The 17751-nt window shown below is 38.9% G+C and overlaps 1 protein-coding gene across 1 annotated transcript in view; it reads right to left on the bottom strand.

Annotated features, from left to right (window-relative positions):
- Positions 1–17646, bottom strand: part of LOC104070104 (retinal dehydrogenase 2) — a gene marked incomplete at its 3' end in the record, with an annotated part of 45233 nt that extends 27587 nt beyond the window's left edge. The window contains exon 1 of the mRNA XM_009578757.1: positions 17442–17646. Coding sequence (XP_009577052.1) covers positions 17442–17558 — 117 coding nt within the window. The remainder of the gene's footprint in view (positions 1–17441) is intronic.
- Between the last annotated feature and the right edge of the window lie 105 nt (positions 17647–17751).

Below are 17751 nucleotides of genomic sequence, written 5' to 3'. Positions count from 1 at the left end.
CACTAGGAAAGCAAAAAGCCAACCCCAGCAGACAGATTGCTGACTGGCCAGCGATTGATCAGCAGTGCCGTTTTATTTTAGTTTTAAGAAGGGGGTTGTTCAGGTGAACAGCAAGCGTCACTGCTCCTTGCTGGCAGTTCACAAATCATGAGTAATGGGCCACAGACTTGGAGGCCAACGTCCCCAAACACTCCCAGTGCAGAATCCTGTTTCTCAAGGCAATCTGCGAATGAGCCTTTCGTTGGGCAGTGCCAATGACTGCATCGCTTTCAAACGATACACCTACATAAATCAAGGCAGGCTGGCTGGCTTGAGCGTACAAACAGAAATGGTTATCATGTTGTTCATTATAGTTACCACAGAGCAATATTAGTACTGCAGAAGTTACCCAGATTGTGGTTCTTGTAATGAGATGCCTTTCAACTGTGGAGGAACTGTTAATTATTTTAAGAAGAGTAACAGTGAACTGTACATGAGTAACACTGAACTTTGCACTGAATTGAATTCTGGCAAGCAAGCTCCTGTGGACATAGCTGTTTTTCAGCCACTAGAGGTCCACTCCCACCCACAGTAAAATAAAAGGAAAAATCCAACTGGTTTCAGTGGGAGCTGAATCGGGCCCCAGTTGATGAAAAAGAAGCAATGGCAACAACCTCCAGAGGGATGTTTGTACCGGGAGACAAAGCTGTTTCACTGGCAACTTGACGCCTGCTCTAGAGCCTGTGAGGTCTGCGAGGGCCAAACAAAACCAGAACATGTTGATTTTTATTTTTCTTCTTTGGCTGCTGGGTTCTCCTGGCTCCTTCCCTCACAACCACCCCCCCACCCCCCAGTGTGTTTTGGGGTGTTCGGGTTTTTTTAAAACTCATTTGGACCTCAAAGCCAGAAGGATAATGTCATGGCTTTTAGACACGGTCTACCGTAAGTGGGGGTTTCCTTCATAAGCCCAAGCTTGAAATTTCACTCAAGAAATCTAGAGTCCAAACTTCAGAGTGTACTGAGAGGGTTGGAGAATTTTAAATATTTACAAACATACTACAGCAGGAGGATAAAAAAAGTGGAATCGGAAAAAAAATGCACAAGAAGTGAATGAGACTCTGCTCTGGTTTCGCTGTCAGCGCAGCAGTACGTCAAAATCTAGTAAAATTATGTTTACGCAGCCCGAGTCCTCTGCCAAGGGTACATGTCTGGATGAGAAGGCTAGAGTGTTCAGCTTCGTTGGATGTAACTTCCAAGTAGCAAGGCCTGAGCCAAGCCTACTGAAAGCACAGAATCAATCATAGAATCATAGAATCATTAAGGTTGGAAAAGACCTCTAAGATCATCGAGTCCAACTGTTAACCCAACACCACCATGCCCACTAAACCATGTCCCTAAGCGCCTCATCTACACGTCTTTTAAATACCTCCAGGGATGGTGACTCTACCACTTCCCTGGGCAGCCTGTTCCAAGGCCTGACCACTCCTTCAGTAAAGAAGTTTTTCCTAATGTCCAGTCTAAACCTCCCTTGGCGCAACTTGAGGCCATTTCCTCTCGTCCTTGACATCAGTGGACTTCGATCAGAAGCCAAGTATTTAAAATAGGTGAATACATCAAGGTCTCAGTGACATTTCAGCATGTGTAAATGAAGTCAGACTTCAGCGTGGCAGACATAAGCTGGAAGAGGATTCATATGATCTAGCACCTAATGGTGGCATCTAATGTAGAAGCTCAGTTTCTTTCCAGTCCCCGTGGGGTGGAAGGAGAGGGAGAAGCATTCCCTCAGGGCAGCACCCGCCGCCTCAGGCGTGCTCAGTCACCCCCCCTGTAAGGGCCTGTCTATCCAGTGGCTGTTGCACTAGCTGACTCACCTAGACATCTTGTTTAGGTGCTTAAAGGTAGATAACAGCAAGTCCCCCACTGAGCCAGCGCACAGCTAGTATAGGTTTGGGGAATGGTACGCTAGGAAATGGGTGTGACTCGGGGGAGAAGCTGGGGGAATCCAGGGTCTCTGAGCAGCAAATAGAATCGGAGAAAGGGCTTGAAGCCTCCTGTCAGTCTGCTGTGAAAGTGGAATGTAACATGGTTTTTTCTCCCCTATGTCCCAAATCCCTCACACCAAATGTTTGACCTGCCTGTCTTCCTGTCTTAATTAGTCTTCTGTCTTTCTGGGAGCTGGGTCTGTTCTTTTGCAAATGGCAGCACATCAGACAGGGGAAACCTGTCATGTTTATTTTCTAAGCTGTAGGGGGCACCCATTTGAAAAAACTCCCAGCTTATCTAAACGTTTTTGTTTGTATGATTTTGAATTAGGAAGTGTGAGTAATTAGTTAAGAAGATTAAATAAGTCTTAACAACATGCAGTAGCATGCTTACTTTCCTCCTCCCCCCCAAGTATTTCCTGCACAAAACCCAGGCTGCCAAACTGTGATGATACCCTTTTCTATTTTAGTTTCTCACTGTGCCACATGCTGATATAGCATCCGTTATTTCAATTCAGTCTCATTAAAGGGATTATTTTGCACCTGGTTGTTCAAGAAAATTAATCTAAAGAGAAGAAACTTCAGATTGTATTGTCTGTTGAACTACACCCACCACAAACATTTTACTTCTTTTGGCTGCCTTATTAAACCTGTGGGAAGAAACTTTACTTACAGTACATAAAGGCTTCCTCAAAGTAATTTCTACTTTTTTTTCAGTTAATGAAGAAATTATCTGCTGTTAGTAGCACAATACAGGAGCAATAACACTTTCCCATAGCTCAGGTAATATTTCACGTATTCCTAAGAAACTAAGCTCCTAAGCTTTACTTATCCTTTCACTTGTGAGCTCTCTTTAATTGCTGGAGAAGAACATTTACTGTCTTGCTTAGCACTGCACCAGAAAACATGGCTTTTGAAGCCAGGATGACTAAAAAATTAAGTATGCTCTACATTTCCACTAATAATAAAGAAAAGCCATCACTAAATTATTTGGCTAAGGATGGCAGTGGTTTTTATGGAGTATGATCCTTGATGTCACTTACTGCAACTTAAAAATGAAATAATGAAAGATTTCTAAAAATCCATTAAATCAGGAGTGGAGAGGAGGGAGTATTTGTTTACAGAATCAATTATTGGGCTGTCACTGGGGCATTAACGAAGTTGTGGCTATTAAGAACTTGATCCTGGAAACCCTTCCACAAGCATTCATTCTAAACAGTGGGAATGAGGAGGGGTTTGTACAAACAAGGCTAGCATTAGTCTGTATAGTTTTCCTGTGTTTTGCATCATTCGTGCATTGCAAGTCTTACGTGCTCATTACGTGTGACATAAAACAGTGTGGTCTATTTATTTGTACATGGGAAACATGTTCTGCCATTTAAAAGAATCTAGCAGATCATCACTTGTAGATAACTGCCATTTTAAATGTTCATCACCAAAAAACAAGTTCTTACTTGGAAATTAGCTATGCTGCATAAATAAATACTTCTACTAGGATTTCAGACACTATAAGCAACACAGAAAAATACAATGGACAAATTTATTTTGACCTACAAACTCCATCTGAGAAAATTACCTTATAACTACACATGAGAAACTGCTGGAATGTCAACTTCATTTGCAGTGGCCCCTTATGGCCTGATCACCCCTCCCTGGCACGATAAATCACTGGCAAGATCCTTACCTTAACACGTTTGATCTGAGCTCAGCAAGACTTGGTTTTGATGTGAAGAACTCCAGATCTGTTAGGTCAGAGACAAATAGCAGAGCCACTGACCTGCAAAGTGCTAACTCTATATTAGACCCAAGTGAGCAGCCGTAAGCTCCTGGAAAGTTTGCCTTCACTTCTACTTCACATCCTGAATATTTTCAAATATTACTGTTAGCATGTTTTGCTAAATAGTGCCAGTGACATGCCTTTCATCTCATTCTGCATGTACAGAATCCACAAAAAGTCAAACAAACAAATAAGCATGCGGTATGAGAAGCATTATCTTGGATAAACTGTTAGAATTATCTGCACTTTAGGGTGACATGAAATAAAATTCAGTATTTATCAGTTTCTTTATTTCATTCATATAAATGCCTTTTCTACTTAGACCACACTTACTAATATCATAAATAATTATATTTACCAGTACGCTCATTAAGGTCATTGAAAGTGCCTGTATATACATGTCTGTACACAGAAATTCAAACTACTACTTAAAAAAAAAAAAAAAAAAAAAATCCAGCTTGTGACATTTGCATTCAAAGTCTGAACTTTCACAAAGACCAGTTTTGTGGCCACTCAGTTTTGCAGCCTTGGGTTGAAACTATTCCTTATTGTCTTGATTAAACAGCCACTTATCTCTACGATAGTAAGCAGGAGTGTTAGTCTACCAGAAAATTGGATGTTCTTAATGGGCTTTGGGGGAGAATAGCTTTGCATCATCAGCAATAAGTTAAATCACATTAAGTACCCACTTACAACATAGGGATTACCACTTATGACATCTTTGGTGAAAGCCTTTAAAACAAATTGTTGTGTTTGTTAGAAGAAGCTGTGAGGTAACAACTCCCAGAAGTCTGATTTATAAACCCTTTTTGCTCTTCAAGAAGATGCAAAGGTACCCAACACCTCTCATTCAATGCTGAATGAAATCTCTCAGGCTGGAAATTCTTTTCAGTAAGAAGTCTTGGGAAATACTGATTTATTTACTTTAGAATATTCCTCTGGCGAGAGAAACCTTTAGCTAGATTCACTTTCCTCAGAGTTCTATTCTGATTTCTCCTCCAGTTCTTTCTGTTGATAAGCCATTGACTTTACATATACAAAACTGGAACAGGTCATTCTACTTTTTATTATTCGTAAGGCTGATTGGGGAGAACTGGGCTTAAGCTGTCGAAGTATCCTGCTGTGCTTGGATACCTGACAAATTTACACCCCAAAGTACACTGTGGTGCTAAGACTAAAATTGGATGTGAAGCATTCTTGCAAGAGCTGATTACAGTCCCAAGCAAATAAAACACTTCAGGGTATAGCAAAATAATGCCAATACTAATAGAGTTCAACATTTTTATATGTGACTGGCAAGCTATTCTGTATAGAGATGTAGGTCTGCATGAAAAATGAGCTCTTCTATTTACCTTTAAATAGAAGCAGACTAATAACTCTGAGTGTGTAAATTAAAAACATGACCCTCACCTTTTGGCAAAACATGCAGCATTAAAAAAATGGACTAAGGCAAAACCAAAACCTAACTATACAGACATTTCCTTAAGTGAGCAAAGTAGGTTATAAGCCTTGTCAATAAAAAGCCGCCTTTAAAAACAAATGTTCATATATGCAGTCCTGAGAATTCTTTTTTCCCCATTTCCTTTAAAATTCATGTTTCTCTTCCCCTTTCTAACCAAATTCCCTTTTTCTCTGCTGGAACCCCTTGTAATGATACCAGAATGTGGGCAAACTTCATTAGTCTCCCTGCTGTTTACAAGACAGGATTTATGCTCAGTGTAGTGAACACAATGACACATGATCACTAAATGGCTAGAACCACCATCAAGACTTTAATCTGAGAAATTTTTCACCCAGACATTGCAAGTACTATTAGCATGTAAAGGTATGAAAAACAGTATTAATTACAGCGAACATATGTCACCCAATGCCCAGCTTTCTGCAAGGAATATACCAATAACTAGCCGTTTGTGAAGGTTAATTTCATGCAACCTTTGGCAGTTATCTGGTGTAAAGTATGTTGCCAATTCAATCCATTAAGTAATAACTAAATTCTCATGGGACCTAGCTGAAGTCAAATGTTGTTATTCCAGGTTCACTGCTTTTAGTCTCCCTGAAGACCATTTAGGCAAACAGCTGGAAGAGCTGACTACAAAGGTTCCCAGTCACAGGGAACCACTCTAGGAAAAGCAGGTAAAGGCTTCTAACCAGGAAATAAGTTATCAAGGATTTGTCCTGTTGCTCCCTCAAGGAGAGAAATGAACTGAGACAGAGAGCAAGAGCATGAACACATTTGTGTTTCAGCTAGAATCCAAACATTAAAAGCAACTGCCTTGGCTGATGGGAGGAAGAGCTGTGCTGCGCCAGTCACTGGGCATGTTCTGCACTGGGCCCCTGGTTGTCAATAGCAGGGCCTTCCTTCTCTCTCCATGTTGGAGCACCTTACTAAAACAAAACCTTTGAAAAGTGAATAGAAACAATGCCAGAGACAACAACCTGGACTTCCAGCACTGTCACTGCATTGCACCAATGCAAATACTCCTCCTCCTAACAGAAAAGTACAGAGGGGAGCAACACTGCAAGCTCCAGCTTCATTTGAACTCATTATGCAGATCTTCCAGCAGAGTACTGCCTCCCAGACAACGTTTAAGGGAATAGTAACGGAGACAACTTCTGATAAAGTGACACGGAAAGAGAGCAAAGAGCACAAAGAAAGGGGTCTTTTCATCTATACTGTGTGCACATGTATAGGTGAGTGCACAGAAAAGTGTGCAATTAATACCATACAGAATTGTAGACGTGCATCCACATGTAAACACTGGCTCTGAAATTCTGTATTTCCATTTCCCAGAATAGTACGTACAGAAAAAGAGGTTTTATCTTGTAGTAGTCTGGCTGGTTTAGCAAGAGATCCTGCCTCTGACACTGACCTACTGTCTGAGTTAGTCATGGTTACACTCCCACAAATTTAAACTCCCCCATCTGTGAAGGAGCCTTGTCACCAGTTTTACAGTGAGACTGAATCAATTAATGCTTTCTAAAAGCTTTGATGGAAGGAGCAGAATATTAACGCTAACGGTTGAGTGACGCTAGCTAAAAATGTCTTTAGTAATGCAACAAATGGATTTTAAAATCACTATCAAAGGGCTGGACCACCAAGACTAGGTCATCATCAGCACAGCTAACCCATTTAGTGTTAGTCTCATATCACAATTTCAGATGGACAAGTGAAAAAGCAGAGCTTGATTCTCACCTCTCAGGAAAACAGCATCCCACAGACATCACAAAAGACAGAAGAGGCTGTTCAGTAGCTGTGGTAAAGAAAGTGTGATAAGGACAAAAAGAGGAAGACCAACAAAAAAAAAAAATCAAGCACTGATGGAAAAGGGGGCAAAAGCTTAGCCAAATGTCCAGAAAAACACATGTGCATGTTTCTCAAGGTCCGTGCAGACCATTATGGTATAGGACTGCTGCAACCATACGTCACAACTGAAGAAGCTCGAGAAAATAAACTAAACTCCTTGATTTGGAAAGGCAGGTGGTAATTTCTAACTACTCAAGAATAAACAAACTCTTTCTGTTACAGCTGAAAAAAACCACATAAGCAAATGTAAAATGCGTATGTTATGGTATACTGGTAAGTTTTGAAAATACCCAGTGGAATCAGGACAGTGCTTTTATGCCTGGATGCAAAGAACATTTAAAATAAACTCCAAATATGTTTCAAACAACAAAATGAACTGGTTCCTTAAAAAAAAAAAAAAATTATGTATGCAACTGGCAGTTACATAAATGCCTTCTCAAATCAATTTGACAGTGCAAAGAAGTATTAAAGCCAGTTTAAATCTAATTTCTATTTTAAGGACTTTTTACACTAGCAGAGTGGTAAATGAGAATGAGGTGTAATGTCATGGGTAGTGCTTTGGTGGTTGAGCTGAAAAGTATTTTTACAGTATTTTTCAACTAACTACACCACAATTTTCATCTAGGTCATCTTATAGTTAGGAAATAAAAGCACAAGAGCCTATAAACCAGCGTAAGAAATCTAAGTGTGAAAATGGGTGATCTGGACTGTATCATGGAGAGGAAAAAGCCTAGCGTTTTTTGAGCAAGGGGATAAGAATTATCAGAGGCATACCATGATTTCTAGGTATAAGCTACGTAGGGAGGACAAGTCAGGCTGCAGAGAGGGGGGAGTAGACCTGTGTGCAAGGAATTGCTTGGATATTTCTTGGAAGAGAAACATAACATGTAATGTAGAGCCACGGATATAGAGGCAGTGTAGATCATGAAGGATAACAGCAGGAGTGAAGTACTGACTTCTGGATAAGAGCAACTGAAGTGACATTGAAGTGGCACTGAAGTGGAAAAAGAATATGAAGGCAATAAGACTGGTGCAAAAGTCACTGCATGTTAGTTCAGTGCGAGCTGCATTGTGATAGTGTCTAGAGAACATACAGTTTTGTGTATCCTAATCTAAACAATGTTTGACATAGTCCTGTCAAGGACTAAAAATTGTGTCTGAACCCCTGAGAAATGGTTACCACATAAATAATTTTAGCTTCATTGCAGGAGAGAAACACATGAAGAAGCCCTACTCTCTGGGATACTAAACTTCAAGAAGCGATTTTTTTTAAAAGAGGAAGTAACTTAGAAACTCCCTGCTTGAAGCTAGGAAATTAAAATCCATAGAATCAGCATGGAGGCTTAAGAATGTGAAAGAGTCAAAGAAGATTTGCATTCCCAAGGCTAAAAACGGGAAGCACAAGCAAGAAAATAAATGGGGTGGCTAAGCAGGAAGATACAAGAGGAAATGGAGACCAAAAAAAAAGAAACAAAGTGCTAATTTTAAAAGGCTGCAAAACACAAAATTAAAATTAGAAATTGCTACTAAATATTCTGAAGAAAAATACCAAAAAGGTAGCACAAATAAAACAGCCAAAAGAAGCCTAAGTTTAATAAATAAGCAAATATAAGCTGTGGGAGAGCCAGTGGAATCCGAAAACAACCTGACTATGAAAGGTATAGAAGGGAGACTGAAGATACTTCCAGAAGTGGCTGCTCATTTGGGGGGATCTTAATTTGGCTATACCAAACTAGATTATATTTCTGGCCAAAATTTAGTATGTGTTGTAGGGCCACGGGAAGAAAAGCAGAGCCACTCGTTTGAACACTAGAAGATGACTGGGGACTCATCTTTACTAAAACTCTAACACCAGCAATACACCGAAGATCATTTAGAGGCCATGTCCAAGACAAGGGTGCTTCAGTCCCAATTGCGCTGCAAAGAACTGAAATAAAGTTCCTGAAAGAAATCCCAAACGCTAATGCATCTCAATTCTTTCAGTTTTCAAAAGCTGAAGCATCACAAATTGCACGAAAGCCACTAAGGATATTCCAGGGTGGTGGTGGGGGTGGTGAGGATGATGTCTTAAGTGGTGTTTTTCCCACGACACATGAGAACACAATGCCACAGCACAGACCTGGAAGGACCTTCCAATTGTAGGGATCATATTTCAGATGAAATGTAGTCCTGAGGTTCTGACCAGCTCTGGTCATTTGAGGCCAAATTTAAGGCATGCTGACCTATTCACAAGAGGGTAAGATCAGCTTTTATATGAGTGTCAAATAATACCTGTATTTACCTGAAATAGTAAATAGCTCTGCTTTGGAAATCCCTTTCACTTGAGAGTGAAGCCTCTACCTGTGTAAATAAGTGTGTTTGGTAGGGAAAGGCACTTTCTGATAGTTTCTGAGTCAAAACTGAGGGATTTTGTGTAATCATTGCGAGATGACCAGAGCATGGTAAAAGGACAGTGTCTCCCTGGCATCCTCTTCCCAAGTTCAGCAAAGAGGCTGCAGCCTGTTCTTCTGTGCAACACTTCCTATGTCTTTATGACTTCCCAAATGGATTTTTGTAACTCACTTATTTTAAATTGGGGCGTACTGGAAATCCACATGGAAATTAGCAAAGTATATCCTTTCTGTAACCACAACACCTGCGGTAGGCCTCTCCACAGCTGTCCCACCGGCATCCCTTCAGATTCGAGTTCAATTCAAAGTCTTCATTACCTATGAATCCCTCACAGATTAAGGTCTATATACTCTAGCGGTCAGTGTGGTCCCTGTGTTTTAACCTCCAGCTGAGGTCAACTGAGATTGAGCTGACCTTAAACATTTTCATTTGGGTTACAGAATTTGATGTGGAATGGTTCTCTGCTCTGAAGTATTTTCCCACTTCAGTCCAACAAAGCTGGAATGTATTATGTTTCAAGTCATAAGGTAAAAATCTAGTTCACTAGGCTCTCTGGGAAAGGAATTGACTTCAAGTGAACAAGAATGAAGTCCTTTTTTTCTTTTGTCAGTTGGAGACTATTTCAGCAATGCTATTGCAGCAACGCTTTGATGTGGCTTCACGTATCATACTTCTAGTAATGAAGTGCTCCTATATTTAAAGCTTAGTTACACTGTGTAACTTAAAATTGATGCGTTGCATTCATGTCACAAAGGTAGATTGCTATTAAAAGTCACAGAAAATGCTGGTCAGTAGAAATATGTTTTTAGACAAATTCTGAAATATGGAACATGTGTTTTGGAGAAAAACCAATTAGGTGTATGCAGTCTGAACAGGAATTCCTCTATTCATTTGAGTAAGCACAAAAGTAACGAATGACTGGGCCCTTAGACGGCAATCATTTCTTAGACTTCGTCTTTCTCCATATAATACTTAGTAGTAAGTATTCACGTAGCTATTTATGCACTTATTTGTGCTTGGGTAGGAATGCCAGCACTTGTTTGAGGATTCCTCACTAGGCAACTGCACAGAACTGAAACTTTCTGAAGATTTTTTTGAACCTTCACACATCTGTACTTATATTTTGTCTCTGTATAAATGCATTTTTTGTCTCTCGTTTCTTTCAGCTGAACTAAAGTGGATGTTTTGGTTACTTGTTTCAGAGAGTGAATTCTACTCTTTAAAAAAATCAAACAGATAAAAAGTTGTGGTTTTTAGAGAGAATTAAACAATTTGCAAAAAATAAATAGCGAAATGTTACAGTTCAGTCTTAGGAAAGATAGCTGCAAAACTGTGAAAGAAGAAATGTGACTTTATGTAGGATCTGACTAAGAATTTATGATATGGACCACTGAACTCATCTTTTGTCATTTATCTCTGTAAACCTGCGAGATTTCTTGGAAGATAGTTAGTCAAATGAGGAGCCAAGATGAATCAGTGGATATAATTTATTTAGACTTTAAAAAGGCTTTTGATGATAAAGTCCTTAGCAAGAGGCTATTAAGGAAAGTTAGTAACCATATGGTGAAAGATAAAGTCCTGCCATGGATTAAAAAGTGGTTAAGAGATAAGATAAAAAGACTGGAAATAAATGGATAATTCTCCCTGGAAAGAGGTTAATAGCAAGGTGCCCCTTCATTACTGTGACCAGCAATCGATATCTTGGTTCACCTGCTTTTGCAGATCATTAATAGTAAGGTACATAGTTTGCAGATATAAATATTCAGACTAATCAGAGTACTGAAGAAAATACCACTAGGGCTGAAGTTAAAATGCATTTGGGCAACTCGGGGGTAGATGAAATTTGCCAAAGGTATTAAATGCAAAGCAAAGCCTGTTGGAAGGAAGGGTTCAAATTACTTGTAGATGCTGCTATATTCCCAATGACTTGCAGTGTCTACGGACAGCTTATTGAAGCTAACTGTTAATGTGCATTGTAAAGAAGGGAAGACAAACGGATACAGTGGTTCCATTCTGTGGTGCTCCCAGGAACAAAGCAGTTTATGGCAGCGAGTAACTTTGAACTGGCAGAGCCCATTAGGATCTGTGGGGAACAATTCTGCATGGACAGGGAGATGGACAAGCTGAGCAGAGATCATCAAGAATTTTTTGACTGTTTGGATTTTTTTATCAGAAAATGCAGATACATCAAGACAGAAATTTAACATGGAAATGTACCAGAATTGATGAACTTCTGTGGGAAATGTTTCTGAAGGACAGAATGGAATAGAGAATTAAAGAGGGATTTTTTTTGTCAGAATGAAATTGTGTGTTCAAGACTCAATAGTTCAATAGTTAGGGTCAATGCCTAGACAGCCATAGACCTTGGATCAAATCCTTGCTCAGTCTGACATCATGAGTATTCTTGGAGCAAAGATCTGAATCCTACTTTTCCTCCATGAGTGTCCTGCCCACTGGGCTATCAAGTTGATATCTCTCAGGCCTTGTAAATACTTACAAGTGAACTATCCAACAGGAGAGAATGTGAGACTCTTTCCAAGGATAGTCAAAGGTGGATAGCATCCAAAATTGGGACCTATCCAGCATCAGAACGTAGGGATCCATATTCATGTTTCTGCTCTGTTTGCTTCAGAGCAGGGGTATGAATTTGGCTGCTCTTCAACGTGGGCAAGTGCTCTGATTATTACTGACCTGCTTTTGGTGTGCAAATACATATATGCATATTTTGTATTGGAATATTTGAAATCATAAACATTTTTGCAAAGATGAGAAGAACACTAATTGCATAGCTCTTGTCTTTCACCGTATCATCTGACCTTATAGACTGGTCAAAGAGAAGAAAATTTTCATCTAGCCAGCAATATAGTATTGTACAGCTTGATGCATTAAACCAATTTGCATTTTCCCTAAAGATTCTTTCAGCACAGTAAGAGGTCACTGCTATAATAGTTACCTACCTCAGTAATACAGTTACCTGCAGTAATTATCCAGTCGTTGCCAGTTTCAGGCTGGTAGTTTCTGTATTTTTAATGCTCTTGAATTAACACGGTTATAGCAGCTGTATTGGAGTAAGCAAAGCGACTGGATATGTGTATAAGACTACAATTGTTTATTGATCCCTCATGCAAAACCTGGGTAAATTGGATTTGTGCAGAAGACCTTAAAGGTTTGGGAGGAAAGAAAGAATCCTATATTCAAGCTGTTAATTGGAAAGAAGTGCATAAATAGTTTGCAATTGCTATATGGGTTGATGGATTGTAATACTAACCACAAAGTATGAACAGACCAGAAGAGAATTAAAACTGTAGATTTAAACAACAGTAAATCTAAATACAGTATATACTCTAAAACTTCATATATGATGATATTGGGACTTATCTAGTGTCAGCATCAGATGCCGAAGTGTTCCACAAAGAGGAAAAGTAGCTGTTCTATTTGTCTACTCTTCATGCAAACATCTCTAATTTTCTGTGCCCCATCTTTTGTAACTGGACAGCGCTCACTGAGCTGACCCAAAAGGCTAGCTGATTTCTTCAAGTATCAGTCACTGAATCTGACTTCAAAACGCATTAATTAAGAGAAGTGGGAAATAGCATGTATTCATCACGTTCCTGAGTTTTGCCAAAGCTTGTCTTCAGTTCAAAAAATGACAAAGATTCTGTATATTATTGTAAATAAAATAAATTTCCTGCCTCCTATCTTAATGTCAATCTAGAATTTTATCTGGAAAGCACATGCTGGAAATTTTGGTGAAAATTTATAATAGTGTTCTGAAGCATTCATTTCTGGGCAATGCCAACAAAGCACAATGAGAATGAAAATACAGAAACTTAGTAACAAAACACTTCAAACCCAAATGCTTATCATATGAGAACTTGAAATGTATTTGTTAGTTCTTGTCTGCCCAGAAGCAGTTTGCCTACACTTGATACAAACTGCTGTATACAGTTTTCTGTTGCAGTGCTGGGTAGTTTACCTGGTCTGTGTTTAGAAACTGACCTGATTTTAGCCTATGGTGTAAGAGTAGAGTAGACAAAAAAATACGACTGTCAGCCAATTCACAGGCTATTACTACAGAAACAGTTCTGTACCTCTTCACTGCCACAGTGCTGTAACTTCACCTCTTTAGAGCACCTCTTTATAAAAAGCTCTCAAAACCACAATTCTTCAACTTTTCCTTATGCTAAAGTTCTTCAACTCTTTCTCAGACTTAAATCAGCTGGCAAGCAAGAAACAAAACTTAAAACATCCAGCTGATTAGTGTTCCCAACATGATGTAAACTGAGAACATTTGTTCACCCAGTTACATGATGTAGTGACAGAGCTAGGACAGGACAGAAAGGACAGAACCCTAGGGTCCTCATTTTATACCAAGCTGTCTTTTACAGTCAACGTGACTTACTAAAACCACTATGAAAATAATTTGTAAAGCAGATTTGATTACACCATAACAAAGGAAGGATAGCCACATCCTGCAGAAACACCTTTAGTCCCTCAAACAGATAGCAAGAGGAAAACACGGCAAAGGGCTCAATCCATTGGGCTGATTCCACGTCTACTGTCAGATACTTGGGAGACGCTCAAGTCTCAGGAGTGAGAATGGAGTTTCGCAAGAGCATGAGAGAGGGAGGCATCAATGTAATACTAAGCTGAGAACCCTCTGATCACCCTCAGAAGCTATCAGGTTCTTGAAGCCATCAACTCAGGGGTATGCTTCCTGTACAAAACATGCTAATAATGTGTCCTTACTGGACATCATGCTACAGCTTGTCTCACACATCTGATATTTCTGGAGCAGCCCATTCTGGGAGAGTTTCTGGAATAAAGTTGACATTTGTAGAAGTATGACTTGTTGCCAGGGAGAGGGCTGGATCCCCTTCCTACCTACGCGCTCCCTTACGTATGGAGCATAGCAGTGCCAAGATGCTCCCGACAAGTCTGAGGAGGGCTTGCTGTGCCACAGGGCTGTAGAAGAACCTAATTCCATGCAATACTGGAAGATGCCCTGTTCTGCAGACGCAATCCCTCCCTAAATGTTAATGTTAAGAAGTAGAGAATTAAGGAGTCATCACAATGAAAAGAGAGATAATCTTGCATGTAGTTTTAGTACTTGCCAGCCACACAGAAGAACTTAACCTTGTGTGCTTGAACCTTTATCTTCATGTCTGGTTCACATCCTATTCACCAATTCTTACTACGCACATCTAAACCCACTTTTTTTAGAGACCATGCCAAGGTATTAAAAAGCTGGGAAAAATATTTCTAATGGCTGTTTTTTTGAAGAAGCATAGGCTGACTCCCAATATTGAAGTCATAATAGATACCACTGCACATCTTACATAAAAATACGGCATCATGTAATTTTCATCACTAATTAAATACAATTTTTATGACCAATGAAAAACTACATTGCTTCTCTGTGCTACATCAGGTGTACAGGTCAGAAGGACTTAACACACAGTTTTCTGCTCACTTCAGAAAACCTATCAGAGGAATATTTCACAAGTTTCAATAATTCTGCTAAATAATCAAATACATGAAAATTACACGGGTAGTATTTCTTTTATCTATGTTCTTGGAAGGAGCTTTCATAGTAATTCCAAGGATAATGTAGTGTTTTAAAGATTAACAAATAATAAATTTACTTTTTTCCGGTACATATTGGAAATCTTTAACAAATCTTGTTTAGGGATTCCTGGAATTTTAACATGTTCTATCCTAACAATTTTAGAATTCCAAAAATGGAATTTAATTGACAAAGCATATTTTAAAATTACTTCACTTAGTTTAAATGTTCACAGGTACCTCTATTTTTCATAAAGAATTAAGTCCCAAATGGTTAAGATTTTACATTCAGAGACAGCTGTAATAAAGAGTTCAAGAATTCTGTGTCCTGGTTGTACATTTAAAATTCTCAGCTAACAAGCAGGAGAGGTGCTGCTAGGAATGCTTACAGATGTCTGATTTTACAAAGTTTGGGGTTGTTGGGGTTTTTTTTTTTGCTAAAGTGCTTTAGTCTAAAGTTATTTATTGTTTATGGAAGTTGTTTGTCATTTAAGACATGAAGTGACCACTCCCCCAAAAGAAAGAATCAAGTTACAATCCATTATTTCATTTTTGATTGTTTTTCTTTGTAATAGGTGGGAAAGTGGATCCTGGATAAAAGTCCTGCCCAAGACAATACTCTAAGCTGAAGACTCCGATTATCTATAAATCACTTATATTTCCTGCAGCGAAAGAGAAAAAGGAGGGAAGAGCAAGACAGACAGAAAAACAGAGACAGAGAATATGCCAAGTGAAATACTCGATACCTGTTCTAAACCAAATTTCTCTCAAAAGCAACCAGGAGTTACCTGATATCTCAAAACCAAGCTTAGAAGAAACACATTGCCGTTGTTTTTGGCTTAATAGTGAAATAAAATAACTTTCTTTTACTTGTATAAAATGTGTAACATTTTTCGTATTTCTGAGATGATGGCACTATAGATTCTGAATTATTAAAGGTTACTATCCAGCTTACATTCTCACAGATAGGAAGATATAATTGGTGATGACTATTATCTTTTTCAAAGATTTTTAGAACCAATTCCCTAGTTTTAGAACAGAGAAACGCAAGTACACTTACTATGCAAACTGACTGCGATACTACTCTCGAGTATTATCCACCGAACACTCTGGAAGCATATTTTACACTGAAACCAGCAATAAACAAAATTCATGCCAAATACCATTTGCACAGTCTGATTGCTCCCAAAGTGTAACACCACACAATGTCAAATAACTACATTCCTTATTTATTTAAACTATTTTCAAAGAAATTATATGCAAGAAACCATATGCATCTTTTAATTTGCATATCGTAGTTTGCATTAAAATATAATGAAATCTAAAATAGTTGACTTTCCTCTGAAACATTCTTCTAGAACATGGAATTGCTGTAACAAATTAGAGGACAAATTAGTTTTGGCACCCCCTTAAAAAAGAGAAAAGATGAAAAGCTTTTAAAGTGATATGGAGGAAAAAAATTACACTACATCAGCCAAAATGAGTTTCCTATCAGCTTTAAAGCTCCTGAAGTTGTATTTCCAGTAGATAAAAATGTTACCACCTTTTTCCAGTGCTGATGTGCTTATTTTCCTATGAAGTTACTCGGTGATTAGAAACAAAGTCTGACACACTGTGATCTGTTTATACAATACATTTGAAACTTCTCCAACAGAAATGAAAACATTCTTTAACTAAAGATAGTAAAGATGCAAAGATTCAAAATATATAAATGAATTAAAAAATTCAAATTCCATTTAGAAACAAATGACTGTTCTTAAAGCCCATTTTAATCAACAAAAACAACTTAGTCCCATAACACACCATAGAAAAACAGCAGATTTTTCTACATTGACCCAATGGATTTGTTCTTAACCCTCTCTTTATGAAAATTAGTCTTAAATGTTAGTAGAAAAAAAATGCCCTCTTGCATTATTGTTCAAGGGTGTATTCACGTACCACGGAAGTTAGTAGAGAGACCTGTTCCAGTGCTGTAACAACCTGGTAGTATTAAAGAGTCCTCCAGGAATTGTAAAAGAGTCCCTTGGGCACACACGGTAATTCAAAAAAGAAAACATTTTTATTTTCTGATTCAGATATACAGGTATGTATAGTAACTTCCTCTGAAGTACGTCAAAAGCAACTGAAACGTACTCGAGAACTACTGATTTTGCACTGAAAATAAACCCCAACAGCTCTGCAGAAAATACTACGTTTAAAGAAAAGTAAAGTGGCAAAGCCAGTCCCAACGGATCTAATTTGCTTTTCTATTATCCTGTGGTTTTTCAGATGATTACAGGGTAAAAATCCGTTTCCTTTATTACAGATTCAAGGCAGTCTTTTAGTAGTTTTTTATCTCTACACTCAAGTTGGCTAGGGCAGAATGAAACTGATTTTAAGCAAAATCCCTCCTTTGGAGGGAAAGCCATGAATTTCCCTGCCAGAACAAATGAACACAACTTACCTTGGTGTATTTGATTTCAAGGTTGAGAGTGGGAGAAGGCAGCAGATGCAGAGATGCCATCAGAGCTGCAGGATCTGCCTTCACCTCCCCTGGCATCTCAATTTTACTGGAAGTCATAGTCTTGGGGGGGTTTTATAGTACCACCGAGCCCCCCGCTCTGACCTGATGTGTTGTGTTTTGGGTCGGTTCCCCCCCCCCTCCAAAGACCAGCGCTGAAGATGTTGCTCTCGTCCTCTGTATATAGGCAGGTGTCAAGCCGGGTCTCTTCTTATTGGACATGGGGGCAGAGGCAGGGGGGCAGGTCCATCCT

Source organism: Fulmarus glacialis, unplaced genomic scaffold, assembly GCF_000690835.1.
Source record: "Fulmarus glacialis isolate BGI_N327 unplaced genomic scaffold, ASM69083v1 scaffold10605, whole genome shotgun sequence".
Lineage (NCBI taxonomy): Eukaryota > Metazoa > Chordata > Aves > Procellariiformes > Procellariidae > Fulmarus > Fulmarus glacialis.
Note: the sequence above shows the minus strand (reverse complement) of the source record. Positions and strands in the feature narration are given on the sequence as shown.